The 27,882-nt window shown below is 38.3% G+C and overlaps 2 protein-coding genes and 1 long non-coding RNA gene across 6 annotated transcripts; 2 read left to right on the forward strand and 1 right to left on the reverse strand.

Moving 5' to 3' along the window:
* The first annotated feature begins 12,278 nt into the window (after positions 1-12,278).
* On the forward strand, positions 12,279-16,511 carry LOC146547587 (uncharacterized). Of its 3 annotated transcripts, XR_014890786.1 has the most exons (5): positions 12,279-12,625; positions 13,325-13,390; positions 13,741-13,896; positions 14,349-14,441; positions 14,741-16,511. It is a non-coding gene; the product is annotated as an uncharacterized LOC146547587 (long non-coding RNA). The 3 variants fall into 3 exon arrangements; XR_014890785.1 differs by having other exon boundaries at positions 12,279-13,390; positions 14,741-16,510; XR_014890787.1 differs by lacking the exon at positions 13,325-13,390 and having other exon boundaries at positions 14,741-16,510.
* Positions 16,512-22,274: 5,763 nt separating this feature from the next.
* Positions 22,275-25,029, forward strand: LOC146547588 (uncharacterized). Its single transcript, XM_085265527.1, has 3 exons — positions 22,275-22,974; positions 23,291-23,426; positions 23,709-25,029. Exons 1-3 carry the CDS (start codon positions 22,379-22,381, stop codon positions 24,459-24,461), a joined length of 1,485 nt encoding a protein of 494 aa, XP_085121653.1. The 5' UTR covers positions 22,275-22,378; the 3' UTR covers positions 24,462-25,029.
* Positions 24,806-27,664, reverse strand: LOC146547589 (uncharacterized). 2 transcript variants are annotated; one of them, XM_085265524.1, is made up of 5 exons: positions 27,470-27,664; positions 27,044-27,135; positions 26,471-26,665; positions 26,306-26,382; positions 24,806-26,049 (listed from the first exon to the last, which is right to left on the reverse strand). In XM_085265524.1, the coding sequence occupies exons 1-5, from the start codon at positions 27,618-27,620 to the stop codon at positions 25,017-25,019; spliced, it is 1,548 nt and encodes a 515-aa protein (XP_085121650.1). In that variant the 5' UTR covers positions 27,621-27,664; the 3' UTR covers positions 24,806-25,016. The 2 variants fall into 2 exon arrangements, with proteins under 2 accessions (XP_085121650.1, XP_085121651.1); XM_085265525.1 differs by lacking the exon at positions 27,044-27,135 and having other exon boundaries at positions 24,809-26,049; positions 27,470-27,623.
* Positions 27,665-27,882: the final 218 nt, after the last annotated feature.

Below are 27,882 nucleotides of genomic sequence, written 5' to 3' on the forward strand. Positions count from 1 at the left end.
TACAACAAAATGAGAGAAAATAACAAAATGCATAGTATTAGGAATATTGGGAAAATTGACAGTGTGTCTGTACGTGTGTTTTCTGAGAGACAGTCTAGGCCAAAGTTATGCCAGTTAGATGTCTGTGTGTCTTCAAAGAGAAAGGAAAAACTGAGGCATTATAAGGGCAAAAGCTGTTACCAGGCCTAGAGCTACTGATCCAATTAGAAGATGTGTGTGTTGTTATTACTGTTATTATAAAACATGTAATATGTCATTTGGAAACACTAAGCAGCAAACAAAGACAGGTGTAATTTCTGTGAGGAAGCTGTGAAGTCAAGGTGTGATTTCAGGGACATTTCTATCTTTAAAATGCGAGAAGCAAAAGATAGGGAACATTAAAAGCATCCATCCATTCATCCACAATAGCGTATAGAGAACCATAATGACATATAGCTTTTTTGACTTTTTCACCCCTCAAAATTAATTTCCTTATGATCTACCAAATGCTTTAATTTTGGATTAAAATATCTCCCTTTGCCGTTACTGTAGCTTACTGCAAGTTCTGCATGCATGTCCATTTCACAATTTAGAGTCGCAAATCGTGGACATGTTGGATCGGCGTGCTGGTTACATGTTTTGCTGTGATACTGGGTAGACGAGAGCCTGATGTTCGGCTATAACAGGGGTCAGCAACGTTTAACACCCAAAGAGCCAGTTGGACCCGGTTTCCACGCAAAAGAAAACACTGGGAGCCGCAAATACTTTTTGACATCTAAAATGAAGATAACACTGTATATGTTGGTTTTTTTACCTTTATGCTTTGTGTGAACAACTAAAGTAAGTAAGTAAGTAAAGTTTATTTATTAAGCGCTTTTAACAGACAGGCAGTCACAAAGCGCTGTACACAAAGATTAAAATAAACAATACAATCAATATAAAAGATCAAATGTAAATAATGTAAAGAATATAAAATACGTAGATCAACAAAAGGCTTGTTTGAACAGAAACGTTTTTAACTGCTTTTTAAAAGAATCCACAGAGCAACTAAGGTGTGTTGCTTATGAAATCCATGAAGTGCTACAGAGAAAATTACATTTTATTTATGTAATTAACACATTTTGAACTCTTAAAGAAATATAACAAAAGGAAAGACACCCAGCTGAACTAAAATGATCCATGTAGCAAACAAAAACTGTTGTGAGCCGCCTCCCTCATATAGCCTTTGGGCTTTTGGAGCCTTGACCTGACTTTTAAAAAATAATTGGAAAAAAAGCACTATGCTGCTAAAAAAAAAAAAATAAAAATAGATATTTGCAAAATTCTGCCTAAATATGTATTTTACCTGGTTAATGTGTGTGGTGGGGGGTGGTCTGCAGCGCCGCTGCAGGTGCGGCGGACGCACCTCAGCGGCACCCGCAATCACGCCTCGCCTTAAAGTCTGTGCTCTCTCTGCTGTTGTGTTGTCGGGCTGTGAGCTGCAAAGCTACAGCCGGCTGTGTGCGTACAGCAACCATGTGTGAAAAGTGGTCAATAAAGAGATGCTGAAATGTAACGATGTTTCATGGAAACATCGTCGGGTCTGCCGTGGTATGTTTACAATGGGACTGCTGCTCCTAAACCTCTGCGCACAGCGTCTGCAAATCGGGGCTGTACGAAGTCACTTTCATCTTTACACAGGACTGTAAGCTGTCATCTGTGAGGCGTGAGCAGTGTTTGTCTTTAACATAGTTCACAGTGGAGAACAGCTGCTGACATAATGTGGATCCGAAGATCCATAATTGGCCTACCTGGGGTTGAAAGTCTCGATAAATGCACGGCGTTTCGGCGGGTACACCGGCTTCCGCGAGTGTGACGCTTATTTTGAGCAATGAAAAATAATAAAATATAATTTTAATTTTATATTTCAATATCACAATAATCTTCCAATTTAGAACTAAACACAAATAAAATACACTTCAACTAAATACTTCTAATTTATTTTCCCAAACCACCCGGAGCCGCAGTATAAGGACAAAAGAGCCGCATGCGGCTACATAGCTGCAGGTTGCCGACCCCTGGTTTAGGCGTTAAAAACGTCTTGGTTCTGCTTAGAAAAAAATCAAGGTTTTGTGTTAAAATACAATAGCTAGTTCTTGTAGCTTCTTGGTTGCCATGGTGATGTGTCCCTGCTTCTTTTGGTCAAAATACTGCTGCAGACCCATGCTGCCAGTCATGAAAAAAAAAAAAAACTTGACCTACACCATACTTGATGCAGATAGATAAGAAATAAACCAACAATAACAAATATTTACCAAATATATGTTTCAGTCTTGGTTTTATCTGTCTGCCAACAATTTAATCACACTCAAGTACAATTGAAAACAGTTGAGAACATTTAAGCCTGTGCTGTAAGCATAGACTGTATGACAGTTAGCTATTGGTTTGCACATCTTCACCATCGCTCTATTAATGCCAGTTTATCCAATGAGTGGTTAAGACTTGCTTATGAAGGCCAAATATATAATGCATTTTTTGAAATTGTTCTTAAAACGGTCCTTGAAAAGCAATGAGTGTGATTTTTAAAATGGTGCAGGAACCCCAGGGTAGATAGCGGTCGCTGTTGCCTTTCTCATTTGTTCGTTTTGTTTTCACACACATTATTTCTTTTACGAATGTGTTTACACAGCAAAAACACACGTGAAAGACTGCTGAAAAGCAGATTCACACATTCCCAGAATTTATGTCGTGTGCAGTTTTGGCTTTAAAGAGCAGTGCTGTGCTACCAAATGTGAGACACTGGCAAATCAATCTGCAATATAATCCATAATGCTGTGCTGCAGATTAATGGTAGAGACTTAGCAGGTGAAAACAAGCTCAACATGGTTTTCAGCCCCATCAGATCTTGACTCTCTCGAAGCTTTATTGATCTCATTTCCTTTTTCAGCTAGCTTGTTTTATTGCAGTACTGCTTTTTTCCCCTCCCTGAACCTTTAATTCAGCTCCAGATGAGCTCTGACAGGGCCAGAGATCGCCTGTCTGGTAGTGTTGTGTGTGAAAAGCAAACAATGGTGTAAATTCTGCCCTCCCGTCATCAGGTCATTCATCTGCATGTGGCAGTTTCCCTATTTTTCAGACACTGTGCTCTCTTTCTTCGTCTCCATCAGCTCTTTTCATCTGGAACAAAATGTTTGCCACAGCCTCATTGACGAAATCCTTTTTTCTGTTGTTTTTTTTGTGTGTCCAAGTGGTTTAAAAAATAGCTGGTAATTGTTTAACTTCTTCTTTAATGTGGTATTGTTCTGCACGATAAACCTGAAGGGAAGTGCATCCGCCAAATGTGTAGGAGAGATGCGTACTGTAGGAAAGCTATTAAACTAGCTGTTGTCAGCAAATGTAGGGATGAATGTAAGCGTGATGGCTCTGTAGTTGCATCTTCAAGGTTTTTACCAACCAATGTACTGTAAAAAAAAGCCTGCAGAAAATGGATACCTAGAGTACACTATTTACTGACACAGTGCAGCAGGTATAATGCTCTGTGGTAGCAATGAGCATCAGTTGTAGCTTCATTCCAGGCGACTGTAAACACTGAACCAGGCTTTTTCTTTCTAGCCTGCAAACTTTATAGTTATTTTCTTTATTGAATCAGTAATTATGTTATGTTATGAGATATCTAATTCTTACGAGACTTCTTGATTTTAGGACTACAAATGATTCAAACTGTTATTCAGTGCAGTTTTTGGTTCATACCCTAAGGAAAGATCTGCTTTATCCCTTCCCCTGCCCAAATTGTAATGACAAAACTTGATTTAATAATGGATACTTTATTGATCCCCATGGGGAAATTACTTGTTTTTCTCTGCATTTGACCCATTCACTCAGTGAAGCAGTGGGCAGCCCACTAAGCAGGCGCCCGGGGAGCAGTGTGTAGGGACGGTACCTTGCTCAGGGGTACCTCAGGGTAGCCGTTAAGTGGATTTGAACCGCCGACCTTCCGATCATGGGGCGACCACTTTACCTACTGAGCTATCCCTGCCCTAACAACGAGACCAGATTCTCTTCTTAAATTTGACTACTTTTGTGTCTGTCAGCCCAGTCTCATATTAGGACCATAAAACGTCCTCTTGACATAACAGTAAGATCCAAAAGAAAACTTGATTGGCCTGTAAATGAGCCCGCATGGAGTCTCAGCTCTGTGGATTATCTGTTCTTAGAGATGTCTAACTTGAAAAGTCTAGATATAAACTGCAGTTTCACATTAATGTAATTAGTACGTTCAGCACATATTATACTTTTTGGTGCACGTCTATTGAAATTTTTATTTTAATTATGATTTTCTGCTTCATGGTGGCTTCACGTTAACTTTCTAATGTGCGCTTTCTCACAATTTCTCAAATTGCTTCCTGATATTATTAGATATGTGTTGTGCACTTTAGTAAGATTTCGTAATTAGATACAGTTACTTCTTTGGAAAGTAACTAAATGACTTTATAATGGTGAACGTAATTAGGGAATTTAGCATTACATTTAAAACTCATTTAAATATATACACTTCAGTTCTCTTATGAAGGAAGATATAACTGAGACTTTTTGTGTTGTATATAGCTACAGGGGGCGAGCTGATGACCGAACTGTTAACCGTTTCTGTAAAACTTAATAAACAAATAAATTATGTCCTGTGGTCTTTTACTTCAGTGGAAAACATCATGGACAAGAAACTGCAGTGTTACACTTTCTGAGAGTATGTGGGAGTCCTCTTAGTTTGTAAATCTCTTATATACTTATAAGTATCTGTGTTTTCTTGCTATGTTTTTTCAAATAGACTATATAAACTAGGACATCCAAGTCTCAAGTAAAGCAAAATGGTTGTCGCTTGACTTTGTGGTTTTTTTTGTTTTTGTTTTTTTTTAAATATTTCATCTCAAAAAACTAGAATGTCATTCAAAAAGTACATTTTGTAACTCAATTCACAAATGTAACCTTTCAGATGTTCCATGTTGATTACATGTAAAATTATGGCTCAAAATCAACAGCTCATCAATCAAAAAAGGAAGAATGTCAAACGTCTGGAAAGTATCTTCATTTATATTACTCTAAATAACTGATTGGGGCTCCTTTAACATGGGCGCTGGTGAGGGGTCACTGTAGCTGTGGTTGCTTTTATAGTAGCATTTATCTTGTTTGTATTATTAGGTCACGTGTTTCTCATCTTCCTCTTCACAATGCATTCACCTCAGGGAAGTTAGCTACCCAATCAAGCACAGGATCATGATAGTCAGCAAACCATTTGGTAGTAGTTTGGGCACTGTGGCAGTTAGAAAAGGAAATTGGCATCCCCATAAAACTCCAAAATGTGCTGGCAGATGGCTGCTTAGACTTTGGACTTGATAAAACACAGTGGGCCAACCAGCACCACCACCACCGTGAGCTCACATGTCACCCCAAATCATCACAGGCAGTGGAAAATTCACACTGGACTTCAAACAGGTTGGATTCTGTGCCTCTCTGCTCTTTCTACAGACTCTGGGACCTTGATTTCCAAATGAAATGCAAAAAGTCCTTTCATCTGAACGAGCGCTATGGACCACTGAGCAGCAGTCCACTTATTTTTTCTCTTCAGCTCAGGTAAGACTCTTCTGATGTTGTCTCTGGTTCAGGAGTTGATTGATATTTGTAATGCAACAGTTGCAGCCCATTTCCTGAAGACTTCTCTGCGTGATGGCTCATGATGGACTGACATCAGCTGAATCTGCTCCTTGTAAAGCTCTCCCGAGTTCTTGAATGAACATTCCTCCATTATTAAATGCTGTGGTCATCCCTCTGGTTTGTGCATCTTTTCCTACTTTTCTAATCCAACTTTGATAGAGAACTTTTCTTTTCTTCTACCACCGTCTGCGGTTCCCTGTGGACGGCCCTGATAATACTCATCTGGATACCTTTCGTGTTAACATCTCTACTCCATAATTGTGGTTGCTTATACTGAATAAGCTAGTTATAGCCAATGGTAATTTACTTCAATTCACAATGAAATACTGTAACATACCACATTTTTACATCCTTAAGTAATGTATGTAAAGTTTTAGTTCATGGCACTCTTAATTTTTTTAAAAAATGCACAATGTTGTATTTAGTTGTATTTGTTGTATTTAAGGCAACATATACATGCCTTATGTTAAGAAACACTTTGAGGTAATAAAAGCAATAAAAGACTGATTTTTTTTCCCTGTTTGTCTGTTGTAGTTTGCAGGTGTTAGCGTAAAGAGTGGACATGCCAAACAAAGGTCAGGGTTTGTAGAATCACAGATTAAAGACTTTAGCTAAAATGTTATGCTTGTTCTGCCATCGTCTATTGTTGGTCTATTGAGTTCACAGTACAGCTGCTCATATTTTGTTTACCTTCATTTTGCATTAGCAAATGACTGAGGTTTGGTTAATAGGAGCTGCAAGTACACACATTATTGTCGCCTCCTTTTTGTGCGCAGAGGTTTTTAAAGACAAACTCTCTTTCAAGACAAAGACAGGTCATTACCACACTGATTCAGATGTAAAAGCTCTGAACAAAAATAGGAGCCATTATGATACTGTGGCAATTTAACCAATTTCATGTTGTTTCTCTCCGTCTTTCACAGATGCACAGGTTATTGTGCTTAGACCCACACAGATACACACAGGCACGTGCACTCACCCACACCGAGCCATAATCTTTCTTACTGCATCTAGCGATATGAGGAAAACTGACTTTTCCACATCAAGATCGAGTGGGGGGAGGAAAGGCATTATCAGCACCAGAAAAAGATAAGAGTTACGTCAGTAGGCTAGGAGTCTTGTGTAAAAATCCAAAGGTCACCCGAGCTTGACTTCACACCGGCAGACATGGAGACACTGAAGGTCAAAGAGAATGAAGGAGTAATCCATTCACAAGGATGACAACCAACACCTACAGTTTCACTCTGATCCATTTCCTTGCAGACACACTGTGCTTTTTCCCTCAGGAGGTATATTTCTCTCAGATTGTTTATCCTTTTGTGCTTTTCTTTATGCCAGAAAATACGTAGGGATTGTTTTGTATAGGTAGAGAGGAAAAATTACAACTACCGGTAGTACCCACCAAGACAGGTGACCAAGACAACGAGAAGCAGCAACAGTAATTAAAAAGACACCTGAGGCTGAGCATTGAACCCTGGTCATATCAAGAAGCATATTAATTCTACTGGGGCAGCGTGGATAAGTGGGGCCCCTGGGCGCTGCACACTCCGAATATAATCACGAAGACACTGCCTTCGATAATGTAATAAAATATACAATATAACACTGAGCTGTGAAATGTATGTAAACAACCCAGCAGCAAAGACAATCATGAGGATGAAAATTGTAGATGATGCAGATTATCAATTCACGAGATATCTGTTTCAGTGAAAATTGAAATGTGATCAAATCTTGCACAAAAAAAAAAAAAAAGAAATCCTATCCATCCAATTTCTGCTCAACAACCGAAAAGAAAAAAAAAACAGTTCCTGAAGCACTATGTTTGTTGTAAAATAATATAATAATGTTATTATCCGGTTGTTCAGTGATGACACGACGAATCCTACTTCCGGGCCTAAAGTAGTCTGCGTTTAATATGGCTTTTGTGTTGTTAACATGTTTAATGTTATGTATTTTCTTCTATTTGATCTCAAAAAGCTCCTAAAACAGTCAGTGATCCCTGTTGACCTTCCTCGGCTTTTATTACCACTAGTCATTTATTTAAGCTCAGTCTTTAAAACCTTAGGATGTAACTACAGCCCAGCCCATGCAGCAGTATATGAATGACTAACCTCGTATTGTGGATGGATTATCTCAGTTGTTCTCCTGGCTGAAGTTTGGTCCTTTTACAGCATCCTGCCATGCGATTACATTTGTTCGTGACCACCGACAACACTCACGGTAACTTTTATCGAGTGGAAAAAAAGTTAGCTTGTTTATATTATGCTAACATAGCTGTGTCGCTAGCGGTCACGTAGCACATCATTATATACCAGCTAGCCAAACTTCAGTAACCCTACAAACGTCACTGCTGTTTAGTTTTCTGTCTTCATTTATGCTGGAAGTGATAGCAGAGCTGTACGTTTTAATTTGTTTCCAAAACCCCGCAGTCAGGACATGCTATATTGTATTTAGATAGAAACTAGCGAGCTAACTCCCTGCTAACTTCTAACTCCGTTAAATGTCATAAATTCCGTTTTCATGGATGCCTGGATGTTAAACTCAATTGTTACACCTGGTAGAGCAGAACGCTGATCATTTTATTAAAGATGAAAGACTTTAGACAGTTTTTCAACTCTCAGTAATGCCATAGTGATCGTTTGATATATGGACCTGCAGCGGAGTTTAGACCCAGACGTCAGACTGAACAATCGGATAGTAGTATTATAGTAGCAATTCTCCAGGAAGAGAATCAACAAACATGCCTCAGCAACCTTTTCTTTTAACATTGAGCTTGCATCTGAAGAGCACCTGTCAGATTAGCCTTAAGAGCCTTGCAGCACTTCAGTTTTCTCTTTATTTGATATTCAGTTTCTGCATTCATAGCACTTATGCACACTTTTAAAATGATGGAGGAATGAATGGACATTGAAAGTGAGCTTTTTTTTCTCTTCCTCTGGGGACATCAAACATCAAATGCTTGTGTACTGTTTTTGGACCCTACTGTGGACCATTTATTCCCTTGGTGCAGTTTGTTTGTGCAGCATAGGTCGTTCAATACAAATAAATAAGGTCCACCGAAAGGTCCAACTATATAGTGCACTGTGCAGTTTGTCAAGAGTGAAAGTGCAAGACAAGCTCCTGCTGGAAAAACTGTACAGCAACCTAAAACAACAAAACAGGTTTTCTGATATCTGATAACCTGCAGTTCTTCAGGACTGAGAATCATGCTGCTAAAAAATGAAATAATGGAAAATTGAAGTCCAGACTGGCTATCATATTCAGCTTTTCTTCCCTGTGCTCTCTACTGCTCTCAACAGCAGAGCATGGGAAATACGAGCAAGTCTATAATTCTTGCCACTTCCCAGTGATGGCATCCATCCATTCATCTTATCTTCGGTCACCAAATCTGTTTGTGACTTTTATGAACATCAAGGAGTGGTAAGTGTGCAGCTTGGTGTCTTCACTGACCTGTAACCTCACACATTTTGCAGCCAAATGTAAAGCTGGGATGTGAGCCAGATCCTTAAATTTCTGAAGCCTTAGAGCACTCAGGATTTGAACTTGTACAGTACCATTAACTACCATTGCAATAGTTTTACCTTAACTCATGTGAATGACCTTGAGGGATTAACAAGGCCCAGATTATGATCAATAAGGAATACTTTAAACTTGGAATTTACTTTAAATACAGGACAAGATGGCTCTATACCTGGAACGTGCTCATTTACATTGACAAAAACTAGATTAGCTGTAAGATCAGCTGCGAGAGACTCTGAGACACCCCAGAGCGTTGAAGGAATAAAATATTCCATGTGGGATGGAAATGATTTGGGATTTGGAACTGGAGAAGTAGCTAGGGAGGACGACATCAGGGATTATGAATTTATTATCCATGGATTTTAAACCATTGTCACACATGAGAAGACAGGAGTCTGACCTAGCTGGACATTAAAGTGTCTTTAACATTCAAACTCTGTCATTGACAGTTTGTCTAATGTCCATTTGGTGCGGGTAATAGATGAATTCACAATAAGAGAGCTTTTTGAAGAAGTGCAAATCGCGTTGAAGCAGATCACATTGTGTTGTATTCAGATGTGACAACTTTGGACAGTGTCCCAACTTGATTCTCCTGTTTTTTTTCTGGAGTTTGTGCACGAAAACAGCTTTTGTTTCAGAAACCAAAACCATGCGAAACAAAGCAATCTTCTAGTATTCAAACTGAATAAACTGCAGGCACAGACAAACCTTTAACAGCCTCTTCAGTCTTTTATGCCACATTCTTTAGATGTCTTTAGTTCCTGGCCATTACCTATAACATCACCCCCAGCTTGAAGACAGTTTGCCACACAGTGTGGAACCATTAGGAAAGAAAAGTTCTCCAGAGGCTAAAACCCCTGTTTGATTTTCTCAGCCTCTCGCCCTATGACCCAGCCTCGTGTTAGCTGAGCCTAATCTGACAGGACGCTAATAGATCGTCTAATTAACATAATGTCCACCCATTAGGAGTCGTTAACCTTTGACTTATCATACTGACAGGGATAATAGGAGGAGCAGAGAGAAGCTCACAGATACATGCACTATGAACTCATGTTATTTACATATTTCATCACCTCTCAGTGCCGGACACATGTTAACGCAGCTCTTTTGTGTCTTTCACACGTCTTGACACACACATTTCCAATTGCTGATTGTGTTACTGCACCGAGTGCTTCAGTCCTCAAGCTTGAGCCACCTTACGCAACTGGACCACAAATCAGTCGAGTTGTCGTCACTGCACTTCACTGAACTACTGTCACACTTTCACTGACAGCAAGGAGCTAACCCAGCCGGTTTCCTCAGACATGAACTTTGGGTTGCTCCTTACTTGTGCAATGCCACACACACGCGCACACACACTACAGGAAAAAAAAAAAACATGTGCGTTCTTGCTGCTGATCCTCCCTGACGTCTCATTCCACCTCATTTCCTCAGACCCCTGCTTCTTTCTAATTGAGGCAGCGGCGAATACAATTATGGTGAGAATCATCCCGGACTGATGTGAGGACGGATTAACGGGATTAAGAAGATAATCTGTTGACCCTCTGGCCCCACCGCAGTATGAGGCTGGGAAGGCAATTTGAAGCCGAAAGAAGAAGAGATAGGGGGCTTTAATGAGCGAGCTGACGAAAGCCTCTGACCACCGAGAGGCTCGCTTGGCATGCCGCTGGGGGATTACTTTCTGCAAGACTCCCCTACGTAATCGCACCTAACCCCTTCTTCACTGCCCACACACCCACCGCTTCTCGAGGGATGTTCAGGAATGGCTCCATGAGTCTGCAAATAAAGGCAACACTCGTGCTGCATCATTAGTTTGTCATTACATGTGGTAATTGAGGTTCAGAAGTAGAATACAATCTGGAAAAAACGAGAAAAACATAGATAACCAAGATATTAACTTTTCCGAGGTCTCAACCTGCACAGTTTTCTTCATATCCTTTTGTGTATTGTTAGCATTCATACTACTTGTATCCACCTGAAGAAACGTAAGACCAATATTTTCTCGGCTTTCATTTCATTTCCATCAGCTTATGAGGAAAATTTTTGGCTCTTTAGCTCACTAAAATTCTACGCTGCACATTCAGCCACCTAGGCACTGCCGTTATCTGTGTGGATTTTGTAACTGCAGGTAGTGTGCAGTGGATTTATGTCTGTTTGCTGAAAACTGTCAACCGGAAAAGCAGTAAAACAACACCACAGAACCAAAAACCAAGTCAAAGAAAGCAAGCTTTTACCATTTCTTTAGAATCACCTGTCATTGCAATCAGAAGTTGTATTCGGGAAATTCAGAATGGGAAGAGAAAAAAAACAGATGACATTTCCTCCACTGGTTTAAACCAAACAAAATGAAGTGCAGATACAACCAAACCTTTAAGAGCTTCTTCAGTCTGATATGCTACATTCTTGAGATGTCTTTTGTTCCTGGCCATTACCTGAGAGTAAAAATGCTGCCATTATCACTTCCGTATCATTAGTTTCTGGGCCTGATAATGCCTTTTGTTCCTTTCTCATGTTTCTTACTGTTCTGATTCCTCATTTCTCACATATCCAACACTTTCTTCTTTGTGTGTCTCCTTTTCATTTCCTTCCTCGGGTCAGTCACAGTCAAACAGTGCACATTATTGGAAAGAAATTTGACCTTTTATATGCTCATTTTTATGATTTCTTTCGGCATCATTATATATATATATATATATATATATATATATATATATATATATATATATATATATATATCAGCAACTTTAAGCCTTTAAAAGATTTAAAATAAAATAAATGTTCTTCAGATTTTTATGCCCAAATCTGAGACGAGTTGTGGAGCGATAGAACTTTTTCTTTCTTTTTTAGGATTAAGCAAATAGGTAATGCTAATTTGGCAACTTAATCCAAAACTAATAATAACGTGCTTCACGGTTTTTTCTGCCTTTTTTTGTAAAACTGAAAGTTTGAAAATTCACAGATAACAAAAATAATAAAATTTTAGCATTACAAATATCATTTTAACATTTAATCTACCAGCTTCAAAATATCATTTTCATACTGGGGGATTAAATATTGCAGAAACATAAGGAATTATTTTCATAATTACACTCAAAAAAATGAATGAGGTGGATTGTTCAGTGTATATTAATTATTTATTTTCATTTTACTTAAAATATATGTTTTTGTTAAGTTAACATATGTTTTTCTAATCAAGTCTACGTAATTGTGTCTATTATTCAACGTACATAATACTAATGTGTTACTTGATCGCATAACATTTAAGTTAAGTCAATGAGGATCGATATACCTTGTATATCCACAAGGTGGCAGTAATGCAAAAACAGTTGTAATGAAACCGCGCAGAACAAGAAGGTTTCACGGCTTGTGCCTGCTCATGCACAAGACTTCAAATTTAACTGAAAAAGGCTGTTTTGGCGCCAAGCTGCTGTTTCTTTGAGAGGTAAGACCACTTTTTTCTTTGACTATGTTGTGTAGTATCTATATGTCCAGCATGGTTATATTTTGCGTTTGTCTTACAAGACATGTTATATCGTTTGCGTGCGCTTGTTTTACATTAGTTTTACTGGGTCCTGGACATGCTTATTTTGTGGACTGTGTAAGAAACATTTTTATTGTTTTTTGTTTTATTAAGGGATTAGCTACAGGGGTTCATGGGGTTATTCTTTCAAGGGGTTATTTTTCCATTTGCTTTCTTGGGATTCCTTTTCTGTAATCCGAGAGTCGGAAATATCGAATAGGATAGCAAGGATAGCATAAAGTGACATTTAAAATCCAAAAAGTCAAGGGCGAAAGCCACTGTGACACCATTGTTCTGCTCTATCAGTAATCTGTATTATGTAAAAATGGTCTGTAAATACAGCATGTTTCCTAGCGGAGTTATACATATCAATGTAGTTATAAATTACAGTTTGTGAAAGTACACACTTAATTTTTTTAATAAAATTATTCAAGACATATGAGTGGACAGACAATGGAGGTCGACAGACCTGGTGATAATTGCTTCTATAGAAAGTTAGCACATGGCAGTGTCAATCTCTTGCTTTTCTTCTGAGTAGTATTTTATTTAGTTGTAATTCAAACAATAATTTGCTTCTTGAAATTAAGTAATGAATTTCTTGTTTTACTTTATAAATCTCAGATCCTGCCTTTACCTGCTCCCTCCTATACTGATGTGGTGTATGTGGTACTGCTGAGCTTGTATGTGGTATGTGAACTGTTATACTTTTAAAAACAAAACTGTTTTATAAGTTAAGTTTTCTTTTGTGACCCATCCCATGCCCCTGTTATTTCGTCTCCACATCTGAACCATGGTAAAGGTTGCAGTTCAAGGGCCTGAGGCATGAAATTCTTTTCAGATCAGCTGTGATCAATATTTTTTGGAACTTGATAAATAACAATAAAAGCTGTAATGGCTCCATTAGCATTTTGTGTAAATGTTTGTGTTAAAATTATAGCTTTAATGAGGTCTTTCTACATTAGTTTTAGTTTGTATATGTGTACATATAGTATGTATATTTACAGTACAGTATGTTGTGTTTGTTGACATATTTTCAGGTGGAAGCAGAATATGTGAGGATTACTACTGCTGCACATGTTCCAAGGCTTTTTACACAACTTGACCAATACACTGACCAGCTCATAAAAGTCTTCAAGAAAAAAGGAGGCGTTGCAGGGAAGAAAATTAGACAAACTTTGGCCCCAGCCACACAGGTGCGTTATTCTGTTGGTAGCAAAATATTATGGCTAATAAGATCATTTTCAAATTTAAACAGCTAGTGTATGGTAGCTGCACAGTGCACTTACATTTATATTAAGCAAGACAAAGTTTGGTACTCAAAACGTTGGAAAATTTAAATTACCTAAACATATGTAAAATCTGATCCCTTGATTTAGGTTAAACCAGAAGTGAATGTTTTTATGTTATGTTTTGAATGCAAAAAAGATGATGTATTAGTTTGTCTTTACCTCCATTATGGACATATATAATGTGGTGGAAACCCTGCCCAACAGGTTAACTATTCATGTCCATGTGATGATTAGTTGGTCTTGTGTACATGTCTATCTGTGCAGTGGATATGTCATTCATTTTGCGTATAATGTGAGTTTCTGTCATCCTAAAGTATTTCTGTTTTCTCTTCCTGTATCTCTGCCACTCTCTACAGAAGGAAACCATTGAAAAGGGGAGGGAGTGTGTCCTCAGGGCACTACCTTTTTACCTGAATGAAGACCCAAGCATCCTCTTCAAAGAATAATTGGTTGGTAATTTTTAGTTTAGTTTTTTATCTGTATTAAACCAAATTTTGAATAACTAATGTTGTTGCATGTTGTAATGTTGTTGTTGTTGTAATTTGCATGGAACCTGTTTAAATGTTTTGGGAAATCTTCTTGTATACCCAAACTATTTATATTTATCGTTGAATCTGTAGTCTAAAATAGTGGCACACTGGGGTGCATGTTCCTAATATTGTGTTTACGTCATTAAAGGGTAGCTTTGGCCCTTTTTCTTTCTTTTTTTTAAAACTGGATGCCATTTTTCTATGTTTTTGTGTCTAAGCTACAGCTGTTCAGAGGGAGCTGGAACAAATTACCCTTGCTATCTTTACCATCGAAAGAGCTGATGCCAGCACTCCTCCAGCCGATGTGGGTATAACCATCTAGTGTGTCCTGCATGACCTGGAAGACCTGGCCTCTGCATGTGCACTCTTAATGGGTGAGATATATGCACTGAATCTCAGTTAACCTCAAGACTGAAAGCTAAGAGACAATCAAAAGTATTGAGATTTAAAGGATTTAATTGAGAGATGATACTGCACCAGAAATGTTGAAGGGTGGTGTGTATATTAGCGTTCAAGGCATATTGTTATGAGGTGGAAATATGTTCATCTTCAGTTTGTGTTACATTGTGTGCATTGTAAAGGTAATTGCAATACATACTAAAAATAAGGGTAAGTTAGGAGGTTGATCTGATATCCCCGTGTTGGTGTTGTTCCCAGATCATCATACTAAATGTTGTTCCAGGATCAACATTGCAAGTGACCAATCAGAATGTTGTGACGTCATACTTTTGCGACTTCGGGAAAAACCGGCGTAAAACAAAAAACTGTACTTAAGCTGCGTGAAACCGCCTCTGTCCGCCGATCAACTGACCCTAACCCTAACCGTAACCCTTTAATAAACAGTAAGCAGAATTGATATTGTCCTTGCAACATTGGAATTTCATAAATGCACGAATGGCTTGGAATAGAATAACGTCACAACAATGTGATTGGTCACTTGCAATGTTGAACCTGGAACAACATTTTCATGATGGTCTGGGAACAACACCAACACGAGGATATCAGATCATCCAAGTTGGGAATGCAGGATGAATGTATATTTTGTGGACTTTTAAAGACGAACAATTGTTTCCATGTTAAAATGTTTACATCTGAAGTTTTTTGCCCAAACACTGGTAAAATAAATGTTGACAGTGGCAAGTGTTAAATGGTTACTGCTGTGCTGTTGCAAAAAAACTGAACGCTGACAAGCTGTTTTATTGTTAGACCATAATGTTGGCATGTTTTGTTAAAGTTTTATTTGGGATGGTGATGTAATTTTCTTTGATTGCTAATATCAGTGGACTATTTATTATTATTATTATTGTTGTTGTTGTTGTTGTTACATAATTTTTTTTTTTTTTAAATTGTGGCTGTTGAGGTGGACACTTCACTTTGCATTGTTAAAGGAAAGCACTTCATTGGCATTGTGTTACTGGACTGACCCTAAGCAATCATTGCAAATAGCAACTTTGCTATCCATTTTAGACACTAAAAGAAAAAAAACACTCACAGACCTTACTAGCATCACATGTGCATAACTCAAGTGTCATCTTATCAATGTGTTATGTAATCTTCAATGCGTTTTTTTTTTTTTCTTCTATTTCTGGTAGATACAGACATTTAATTTAAAGTCTTGATGTTGCATCTGTCTACATACTGTTAGTTACTAACCCTAATGAGCTGTTGTGTTTTATTTTGGACTGGGTTTACACAAATGCTCACTGAATGTGTTGGCAATAAAATAAATTTTAAAAAATAAGTTGGATGTACTTAATTCATTTGTGTGGAACCTGTTGACAAAATAGATTTATGTAAAACTAATTAATAAAGCACAAGGTGGCTGAAAATATAATATTTGAATTAATCTAACTTAAATTTAACATTTTACTGCCACAAATAAGAAATGTGTTGAAGTAACTAATCTAAACTATCTAACCTGAAAATATATCATCTATGTTCATACAACATAACTTGATTTAGTTAGTCTTAAATATGTCTTGTTAATCTTAAGTAGTTTTTTTTAATTAGATGAACTAAAGATTTTTGCTTTAAACTAACATAATTCAATTTCGTGGAACCTGTTGACAAAATAATTTTAATTAAAGTCAACGTTTCATTTTTTTGAGTGTACCAGTACTTTTAGTGGGTATAAACCTAACATTGTGTGGTGGTCTCATAAATTTGTCAAGCACTGTGTACGGACAGTAAAGCCTCCATCAGCCTGTAGCATATTCTATCCTTATGCAGGCAGCAATATTGAGAGCATAGAATATATAGAAGTTATAAATAATTAAATATGGTAAAGTAGTGTTTATAATTGCTGTTGCATCACTTAAGCTAACAAGATGCTCTAAATAATATATTCATACAATTAAAAGACATTTTCAGTAATTACAATCCTCATATCTTATTTTGAATGTTTAGAAAATCAAATAATTATACATTGTGAAAAAAATACTGCAGAGCACATACAAATCCATTTCTTGTCCATTGTGCAACAGAATTATAAATAGCTTTGTTTTATTTTTTAACATAAAAACTAAATAAGCATTAAACATGCAGTATTAAAAAAAACTATTATTATCCATCTATTGCATTTATCAAATAAATAGCAATTTATATTCAATGACAACAACCAAAACCTGTGTGAACATCATCACTAGCACCAACTTCATATCATCATCCAGTGAGAACGCAGGATATCCTTGATTAGCAAACGAGGGTTTCCTTGGTAACCAGAGCCTGGAATGACAGCTGGTGACAAGTCATCAGCAACAAAGCGATGAGCAAATTGCCTTCTGTGTGGATGCAACTTAACCACTTGAAAATTTTTAACAAGACTCTAAGCTTAAGAGTTATAAAGGAAACGTTTCTGGGCAACACTGAGCAAGGAGGGGAATTAAGCCTTTACCTGTGGTGAAGTGAGGAGGTATGGCTGGTTATGTTGCTAGGTATGACAAATAGTCTGAAACATGACTGGTTGGTCAGAAAAGGGGGAAGAAATGCAGTCTAACTGGTAATGGAAAGAATGGAAAACTAACAGAGCTAATCACAGAATTCACTGTGTTGAAATAGTATAATTATGAATACTCTAACCCAGGGGTTCTCAAAGTTTTGATCACAGAGTACCAATTTAGTGAGCCGGCACATGAGCGAAATACCCACAAGAAAATGACACATATCAGTCACATTTAATTAGTGTTTTGAATGTTTCTGTCACAAAATGGTGCTTTTTGCTTGTTAATTGCAGGCGCTGCACTGAATCACAGTTTCCTTTTAACCATTAGAGCAACGGCATTTCACACAGAGACAACAGGAAAGTTGGGAAGGCTCAGTCTGCTTTAATGTCTGAAACAGGCAAGCTCAAATTCAAAAGAAACGCTCATCCTCTGTGCTCTTTATCATGCCATGTGAGACGAACTGGGGATGAATGAAAAGTACAATAGTGTTATTTCCTTTCTCTGTTTGTTGGCCTGCAGGTTGTACTTTGAGAACTCTGTAATGAGCATCTCTACTGAATAAATTGGGAGCCATATTTAACCTGCAAAATGTTTCAAATCACACACCTACCTGTGTAGTAGGTAAATTCTGCTGATACTTATATGCTTGCTGACTTTTATTTCCTATGCTTGTGTTTCTAGCAGTTAATCTTATATGGCTCATATGATATTAACATAATAAAGTGTTTAGCTTGTATTATTTATTATTACTAGCACACCTGCTGTCAATATAGTTTAATTACCTCTGGTTATGAAGTGTTTCAAGGAAATGTACTTTCTTTTTTGTTTTTCCATCTAACCATTGGCATTATGGTGGCAACTTTATTGCCAATTAATTCATCAAATGTAACTGACCATGTGATCAAATGTAAGACTGCAAAAACAGTTCAGAAGGTTAGTTCTGGAGTGTGGACATCATGAAACTAACATGACTCAAATATGCACGTTCCAGATTTGACAGTTCAGTTAGTCAGACCTGGATCCTTTAATGCAGGGATGCCAAACATGAGGCACGGGGGCCAAAGGTTTCAGTCGAAACCACTGAGCATCTTTAGAAAATGCAAGTGAGGTGAATTTTAAACTTTTAACAGTGTTGTAAGTTTTACAGGTCTTCCTACCGATAAAAACCTCCTAGACTGCAATTTGTACTACACCAAAGGAAAAAAAGCAATGGTGAAAAAACAGGAACTTTGTGTTCAACTGTCTATTTATCTATTAGAAATAGAAACTTAAATTAAATAAAGAAAGATAAAGAAGCGTTCTATCAATTAACAAAAAATATCTGTATCCTGTAAATACAGGAGAGCCTGTGCAATGTTACGCATATTTTCAACCTCAGATTTCTTAATGTGGCTCATTTTCTCTGAAGAACGTATAAAATAACATGTTTCCAGTTACTTCACACCCCCTACACTTTTATTTATGCAGTGGGTCATGAAATTATGGAGATGCTGTGTCCCTTCACTCTGTTTGTTTGTATATATGTGCCCGTTGTGTGGTGTTTTTTTCTTTCTTCTCATGCTTTTCCCACTCAATGTTCCAACACTGTTACGATTCAAGCACCTACACCTGCCTGTTCCCACATTCCCACACATTTTACTTTCAGTTTTATTTGATTATTTCTTTTCTTATGCTCCATCACACGTGGGACACAACAAATATGTAGCTTTGAATGTGTGGCTCCTTACTGACCAAGATGACGAAAAGATTCTCTACTCAGAGATCCTGAGCCATTTTAAAACGGTAAATGGACTGGTACTATATGATGCCTTTCTACTCAATTTAAGCACTCAAAAGCTTTCTTAAAGCAAGTCTCAGTCACCAAGTCACACACATATATTCAAACAGTAGTAGTGTCTGAAGTGAACAGAGATGGGCAGTAACGCATAATCTGATTTTTTTTGGTATGGTAAAGGATTATTATTGCAATAAAAAGTAATTAGATTACTGTTACTAAACCATGATTTTGTTTGTGAGAATGTCTCATGACAATGACGTACGAGCGTGCGACATCCGTGGCAGCAACAGACGTGTGTAGATCAACTACGGATAATATGGAGTGCAGAAAGAGTACAACCATGCAGGGTTTAAAGCGTGGAAGTACTGACATCACTTTAAGTTTGGTTCTGTAAAAAGTGACAAAAAATTTAGCATCCGCTGTACACTGCGTGGGAAGAAAACTTCTTTCTACAGCGAAAAATTAAACTTGAGCAAGCACCTAGTACACTGCCACTGGAATGTGAAATTCATAGAGGATCCCCCCACTAACATGACCGCTGCAGCACTGGGCAAACCTCCACTGGCCCCACTCCTGCTAAAAGGGTGAAAATAGACTTAAGAGTGACAGGACTTAGTGCTGCTGAATCTTTGATTATATTTATTTTTTGCTGTTTTACTTGCATCTATTTGAAAGAGTGAGTGGAAACACAAAACATTATTTCATTTTATATGCTGGAATATGCAGAAAATAGGTTTAAATGTTAAACAAATTGCTTCCAGTCAAAGGCTGTTGCATATAATTTAAATTTTGCTTGATGCATAAAGTTAAAAGATTAAAACTAATAAACAATTTTAAAAAAAACTTTTTCATTTGATTCAGTTTTATATCATGAAATATGCAGAAAAAGATTGGTTTGAAAGGTCTATTGCTTTATAATCATTATTATTATTATTAATATTATTATTTATTCAGGTTGTGTATCATGTTGTTAAAAAGTAATAAAATAACTAGTTACTTTTGAAAACAAGTAATCAGTAAAGTAACTGGATTACTTTCAGTAATTAGTAACTAATTACTATTCTCAAGTGACCAACACTGGTAGTGAAGCACTTTTATTTAACATTTACAACTTAGTATCAGTACAGTTTGAGTCCCAAAGGACACTTTTATGCATGGAGAGGTGGAGCCAGACATCAAACCACTGATCTCTTGATCCATCCTCAAATTTCAGAAGAGAGGAAGATTTAGTCGGTGATGAAGACTTTTCAGAACGTGAGGCCTTTTTGCCTTAACCCTTGTGTGGTGTTCATATTTTTGTTACTCAGCCAGTGTTCATGGGTCTGGTGGACCCACTAGAGTTTTGGCTTTCCAAATTAACACTATCAAACAATTTTATGTTAAATTACTCAACAGATGTTTAGTTCATCCCAATTACAAACCATATGAACAGCAAACATGGTTAATTTTTTCCCTTTACCTTTGTTAGATCACATTTATGAATTAATGTGCTTCTCGTTTTTTTTTTTGTTTTGTTTTTTTATAAAATGTTATAAAAAAATAAATCAGTTATAATCAAGTGGAGTGAGTGGAAAGACACAACACATTTACACATGAAGCAATATGTTTCACAACTAAATGGGATCAGCTGCTCATCAATGGTGACATTAGGCCCAGGGTTGTAAAACAGGGGAGGTGGTGCACACACTTATCCCACACTGTCCTGATGGCAGCTAGCTTGTCTCTCTGCCGTCGAGCTGGTCTTTCGTCTCGGTTATCAAAACGGATAATCCTGGAAATTTTGTGGAAGTTTTCCAGAGACATTGATGCACGGAAAGGTTCTTGCTGGTTTCTGCATCCCACAGGGATTCTGTGGATTCCCCTTTGGACCTGAAAACTCCTGCAAGGATAAAAACCCCAAAGTAGGCCTTTGGGGTTCTTAGATGAATTTGGTCCATCTCCTTCCACCTCTCTCCAAAAACACACCTTCCTTCTTGATTACTGCAATCCAGAATAATTTTCTGGATGGAATCTGGGATGAAAAGCTCAAATGAAGACTTGATGTCCTGCACATGAGTAACTGTCAGCCGTGTTGGCCCTGGCTTATCACAGTAACAGCTCTGCAGGGTGGCTCATTTCTTGGGCAAGAAGACCATTCAAATTCACCAGTTATTGACATCCATATTTCTTCACTTGCTGTCTGGTGGGCTTGTTCTGGTCCTGGAGCTGGCTGCAGATGGGGTACTCGTCTTCGTTTTGTTACTAAATGGTGCTCAACCTCATCCTCTTCTTCAAAGTCACTGTCAGACTCTGAATTTTCAGAAATGTGAAATATTCTGAAACCTCTTTGTCAACATCATCATCTGAAGCCCCTCTCTCTTCCAAAATCAACTGGATGGCCCTCGCAGCAGATAATCTTTTGTCATCTTGATCAGTTGTGATAAAGAACCACACTGGCAAAGTCTTATTTATAGTATTATGCCCCTAATTTGCAGGTGGGACAGGGTATGAGAAAATAAAATTTGGATCCCTCAAGAAAGAGGGTAAAATGTGCAGGAATGTAAGAGCAGACGGTGTTGATAGTTGAATTTTCAACAATGTTGCAACTTTGTGCGGGAGCAGGAGGGGAAGAAGAAGAAAACACTATCAGCAGCACCAGAAAGGAGGAAGACAGAGTATGGGAACACAGGACCTACACTTTCAACACTTTTATTAGACCTGGGTCCAGTGGACCCGAACACCTTGTATGTAATGTAAATGCGTGGGGGGAGGTACAGTATAAGGTCATTGAAAATTGGTTCGGATTTATGTTCTTCACAGAAAATAAGCCAAAGCTAATGAATTTCAGGTTGAAAAAATAATTAATTGTTTAATTTTTCTTTTGAGAAAAACTGAAAACGGGTCTCACAGACCCGAACACCATACAAGGGTTAAATAAATATAACTGTAGTGGAGATATCAAAGATAGGCACGGCTGTGGCACTGATTCAGTCTTTGAGCACTACGGTCACCCCGGTGTGTTGGCCAGAACACCACTTAAGGCCAAATAGACTACTTGCACTAGGGCATGTGACGTATTTCCGTTTCCAAATAGTACCGCTTGTGCGTTTCCGGTACGTTTGCTTATCTATCGGTAGCTATGCTAATGTCGCTTCAGAATGAGTATAAAAAGGAAAGTATTTAAAACAGAACATTTTCAAAAACAGGAGAAGAAATACTCCGAGCATTGCTGTGTCCCACTTTGTTCAGCTTCAGCCAAATTTAACGGCATACTAAGTTTTCATGCCTTTCCGACCCATTCCGACTTGAGAAGACAATGGCTGGTAAATATACGCCGGGATCATTTCACGATTACCTCTCACACCAGGGTCTGCTGCAGACACTTTGCCAGTGATCAACTCATAGAGCCAACAACCCTCGATGGTCGAAGGCAGCTTATTAAAGGTGCTGTACCAACACTTTTTGAGTGGAATGGCTATAAAGTTGAACCACCGCGGCGTAGTGTTTGGGAGAGAACGGAGCGACGCCCTGAACTAGTTCCTCCTGACGATCAAGAAGAGCACAGTCTTACAAGAGATCATGACTACTGCTCAGTCCCTGAGCCATCTGCATTGGACATATCTGCATCAGCTGCAGAAGACCTGTCCGAAGACGTGGAGACTCTGAGGAAGGAAATACAGGAGTTACGTGTCCAGCGAGAATTTGGGTTACAGCGTTTTGCTGGCTCCGACACTGACATCCGATTCTATACCAGGTACATCTAAGTTCTATTCAAGCTAACTGTTTAAAATATACCAAGGTCACCATCAGTTAAATTTAGAAAGTTTTTCCAGTCTTAATGAAAACAAAATAGAAATTTACTTTTTCTCTGCTGATTGTATGTTTTATGTAGATGCTTTAGTATTTAAACAATATCCTAATGCTACAGGTAAAATACAACACCAAATACTCTTAATCAGACTATTTTATACAGCATTCCATTAGCATATTTGTCACAGTTCACATTATTTTTATGTCAGTGTGTAATGTTAATTAATGATTGACATGATGTATGTCTCTCTCGTGAATAGATTTCCAAGCTATGATCATTTGATGGCATTCTGGGTTTTGATTGAGCCTTGCATCTATAAAATGATCCGGGTTTCAAGAGCCAAGTCAGCTGCCAATCGGAACGAAGAAGTGTTGACACCTGCACGCACATCAACAGTAGGTTATGGGTTTGTTGGTAGTTAGAACTAGAGGTGTAATGTTATTGTATTTATGTACAATAACATTACTTTATGTACAGTAGCATACATACACAGGTGTATGTATGCTAGACTCAGTATCCTTTACATACATACACCTGTGCACTACAGCACCTCATTGTTTACCCCATGGTACAGTATGGTATGCCTAACCATTACAAAACATTTAGCCAAGAAAAGAATAATTTTACTAGTTCATAGCTTAAGGAGTAACATTTTCCCTTTTGTTTTCACCTTCCAGAGGCAGCTGCTACAGCCAATTGATGAGTTTTTTCTTTTCCTGGTTTTCCTGTCAGTTGGTTTGAAGGAGAGGGACCTGGCACACCGATTTAACATACACCAGTCCACAGTGAGCCGCATTATTGCAACATGGACAAATTTTCTTGCCACTGCACTGGGGTCTCAGTGCATCTGGCTTACACGTGAAGAAGTGCAAGCTTACCTCCCTGAGGAATTCAAAGATTTCTCAGACACCCAGATGATCCTTGACTGTACAGAGCTGAGGTGTCAGACACCATCCTCACCACTTCTCCAAAGTGAAATGTACTCTTCGTACAAATCCCACTGTGCGATGAAAGCCCTGGTTGGCATAGCTCCACATGGTCCAGTGACATTCATCTCTAATCTGTATGCTGGTTCGGTTAGTGACAAGGAACTATTCAAACAATCAGGCATTGCTGAGAAGTTGACTGAAGACATGGCAGTGATGGTAGATAAGGGCTTCCTAATCACTGATTGTTGTAAATGCAAAGTGTACTGCCCACCTTTTCTATCTAAGCAGAAGCAGATGCCAGCATACCAGGTTAAGGAGACGCAGGCCATAGCCAGACTCAGGGTACATGTGGAGCGAGTCATTAGGAGGATCAAACAGAACAAACTTTTTGATAGCATCATTACCATGTCACATGTTTATAATATCAACCAACTGTTTGCAGTGGCATGTATGCTGTCAAATTACCAGAACACAGCATTAGTTAAAAAATGGGTTAAGTGAGACAAGATGGATTTTTCCCAAGACACCAGTGCCAGTACAAGTAACTTATGGAAAATGACCTGCAGCTGAGGCCACTACAGTTGAATTTCTTCCTTCTCAGCTGACAATACTTGATTACAGAACTGGTACTTGAGTGCCGATAGTTGAGTTTCAGTTATTGATAATTCAAATTCATTGCAAATGTTTAATGTTAATAATACTGTTTAATTATACTACTATTATTACTATTCAGATTCAACAAAACTATTTATCAAAATTATAAAGTAAATCACTAAATCGTTTTAAAACCATAAGTGACATTGAACTTTTGTAACATCAAAAATACCATTTGTCATTTTCTACAGTTCAGTTATTGTCTAAATGTATATCAGTATGCTAGGCATGGAGTTTTAAATACTTACCATGTAAATAAGTTCTGCACAAATTCAACGTTTTAATGTGTGTTTTTAAAAATTAAATTGATGCCATTGCTTAAATAACAGTTTATTGATGTCACATAAAAGTAACATGTAACAACAAAAGAATTCATGAAATATATTGAAAATAAAACATCAGTTATTTTGTTCCAGCCAGCCTGAAGGATCTGTTTTTCTTTTTGCTGTTTTCACTGTTCATTTTTTCCAAACACAGGTATCTTGGCATATATATGTAAAAAAAGAAATAGTCTGCCTTTTCTCTGATTGCATTGTGCACATCTATATCCATGTATATTCTTTGCACTAGGTAGTCCTCTTGTGCCCACACAACAAAGTCACACCACTGCATCCCACTGATGAGCAGTTGTCCTTGCACTTGCCAGTAATATGCGTGGCTCTTTTTTAGTTTAGGGGTACCACATTCCATCTGCACATATTTGCAGTCAATAAAGTTTTGTACATTGGGACATTTGAATTCGACGAAGCCAAACTGGGGGTATTCATTGGGGTCAAAAACAACACCATCAGGAGATGCAGCAAGCCAGGGGGCAATGGGGTGAATGACCAGACCACAGGGTGAGTAGTTAACATTCATTAGCCTACTATACTCTGCTGCTATTGCAGGCTCCATCTCAGTTCCTCTCCTCATGTCTGCTGTCTGCCTTGTTCCCTTCAATATACGCTCTGCTAGTGACTCGGCCGAGCTCTGGCCTCTGACGTGACACACCTCCCGAAACCTAGAGGCAGTCACTCTGGGCCTGCGGAGCTGATGCCACTCAGACGAAGAGCTTTGCTCACGTGTAGCTTCCTCTATTTTGTGAGCCATTTCCAGAGTTACAGACAAGCTTTTCAGATGCAGAAGCTCTTCTTCTGAGCACACAAACACACAATCTGATGGCAAGATGTCATACCCCTCCAGAGGCAAGTGCGGTGTTGGTGGTGCATCGCGGTGTAGTGTGATGTACCGGGTTGTCAAAACCGGCTGCTGATATGACAGAACACTGCCCTCCTGCACCAGCCCAAAGGCACTTTCCACAAGGGGCTTGTCAGGTCTCATGTTCATTGTGGTCACACGTGGCCTGTCCTCAATATTAAATTTTGCATATGCCTCCGTTATTCTGAACAAGCAGGGATCTGGTAACGGACCCACCATGCCTCTGTAGAAGCCACTCCTAAAGAAAACATCAATGACAATAATGTAAGGGAGAAGGTTATTATACTGAACAACAACTAAACTAAAAACTAAAAGGTGTAAAACAGTGGTGCATAAGTTAGAGACTGGGATGTATATGTACATGACTGAGTTAGCCCTCTTCAGAAAGTGTAATGTTGTATGTAAATTAATACCTATTCTGACACATGTATGTATGAAAAAAATAGCAACATACATTTGTAACACGTGAAACCAAATTTTACAAATGTAATTACCGTACTCCAGTCTGGGCCATCCTATTTGGTACTGGCTTAGTGAAGATCATGGAGTTGATGGGTCCTGGCCTCACACCCTAACAGAAGACACATTTACTATGGATGGTGTTGCTGTTCATATGTAAACATGGACTAATTCAAAAACTTTAACCTCATTTAAATTACCACTGTCCGTGGCTTGTGCCATTGCTGTTCAGATTCCGTGCAGCTATGCACAGGGGGGACAACTGGCACTCTGAGTTGTGAGTAGTGTGCTGTTTGGAAGAGCAGTGCCACTGTGTGATTGCACATAACAGCGCCTGCCACACAGGAGCACTGGCTATGTGTCAGTATCACCGGCGATGAATCCAGAAGCTTAATCTAAGAAGAAAGAACGAAAATTAAAAATGTAACATCTTCATGGAAGAGCCGAACAGGAACATAGTTCAGTGTTATGGTTACGTACCCTCCTGAATGCTTAGTGTTTCCTTCTCTCCCTATTAAAACAACTTAACCATGCTTGATAACTGTAATAACTTAGATTGTGTATATTTGCAGTATTAACTTGTTGTCAAATGTTTCTGATCACCCAAACACACGTTGATTTAACTATCTGACTAGTCAAATTAGGAGTGATAAAGCAGGGAGACAAGGAAAACATTCAAGTTGATGGGCCTTTAGGAATGAACTTAACTAATGCTTAAATGAACTGAACCCCACAGAACGGGGATTAACAACTTTACACAGCTTCCTGCCTACACTTAGTCTGTGTGGTGCCTCACTCTTCCTCATCGACCTGTAGCACAGGGCTCTCACACCGACCTCCCCTGACAACCTGTCTTTATTGGACACTGAATAAAGATACAAGTACCATTAGCATTATTTCTGTATTACTCATTTCAGCATGTCTTAAACATATATATTTTACACTTAGCAAGAGTAGCATTAGGTAGTTAACTACCTCCATAGTTAGCCAACTACCTAACGCTAATATAACAGTGTCTAACAACAAAAGTGACATTAGTTAAGAAAACCTCAACTATAGTTTAGGACGACATAAAACACCGTTTAAGAAAACATGTAATGTAGAGAACTGACATCAAATGAAGGACATAGCGGAGTAACGTAGTGTTTGCATTTGACGTTAGCTAGCGTTTCTTTGTCGGTTAATTTACGTTTTCTTACCTTCGTAGTTGTGTATATAAGATGCAGCATATAACTTAAATCCTTTATCTAATTTGCTGGCGGGGGTAGTCGTCACTCTGCAAATCCGATGAACATCGGTGATGTTCAATTTTGGGAGCTCTTGTAGGCATCGAGTGTAGAACGTCGCCATGGTTTAACCGCACCGGAAGCACTGGAGCAGGACTACATAGAACGCGGAAGTGTTAGTGCTAGTCCATTGTCCCAGAGTATGAAAGAAGAAGGGAGATTGAGGTTCCGTTTGAGGGACTTTATTGTCACCACTCAATTTCTGGGGCTGTAAACACAGCGGGTGTACACAAGTGTGTGTCTATGTGTGTGTGTGTGGTTTCCTACAAAGGAAATAAACAAGGGAAATAACGATAAATAAAGAGAATAGACAAGTCAAATACTCA

This window comes from Mchenga conophoros, linkage group LG23, assembly GCF_057382185.1.
Source record: "Mchenga conophoros isolate Kocher_MC1m ecotype Shallow Benthic linkage group LG23, M_conophoros_male_GT1.1, whole genome shotgun sequence".
Lineage (NCBI taxonomy): Eukaryota > Metazoa > Chordata > Actinopteri > Cichliformes > Cichlidae > Mchenga > Mchenga conophoros.

Excerpts from the sequence above, each read along its gene's own strand:
- LOC146547589 (XM_085265524.1), bottom strand. The coding sequence starts at position 27,620 with ATGGCGACGTTCTACACTCGATGCCTACAAGAGCTCCCAAAATTGAAC. Across the intron at positions 26,666-27,043 it reads AGGCACCACACAGACTAAGT|ATTAAGCTTCTGGATTCATC; the intron begins GTAGGCAGGAAG and ends CTTTCTTCTTAG. Across the intron at positions 26,050-26,305 it reads ATGGCCCAGACTGGAGTACG|GAGTGGCTTCTACAGAGGCA; the intron begins GTAATTACATTT and ends TGTTTTCTTTAG.
- LOC146547588 (XM_085265527.1), top strand. The coding sequence starts at position 22,379 with ATGAGTATAAAAAGGAAAGTATTTAAAACAGAACATTTTCAAAAACAG. Across the intron at positions 22,975-23,290 it reads GACATCCGATTCTATACCAG|ATTTCCAAGCTATGATCATT; the intron begins GTACATCTAAGT and ends TCTCGTGAATAG. Across the intron at positions 23,427-23,708 it reads CACCTGCACGCACATCAACA|AGGCAGCTGCTACAGCCAAT; the intron begins GTAGGTTATGGG and ends TTCACCTTCCAG.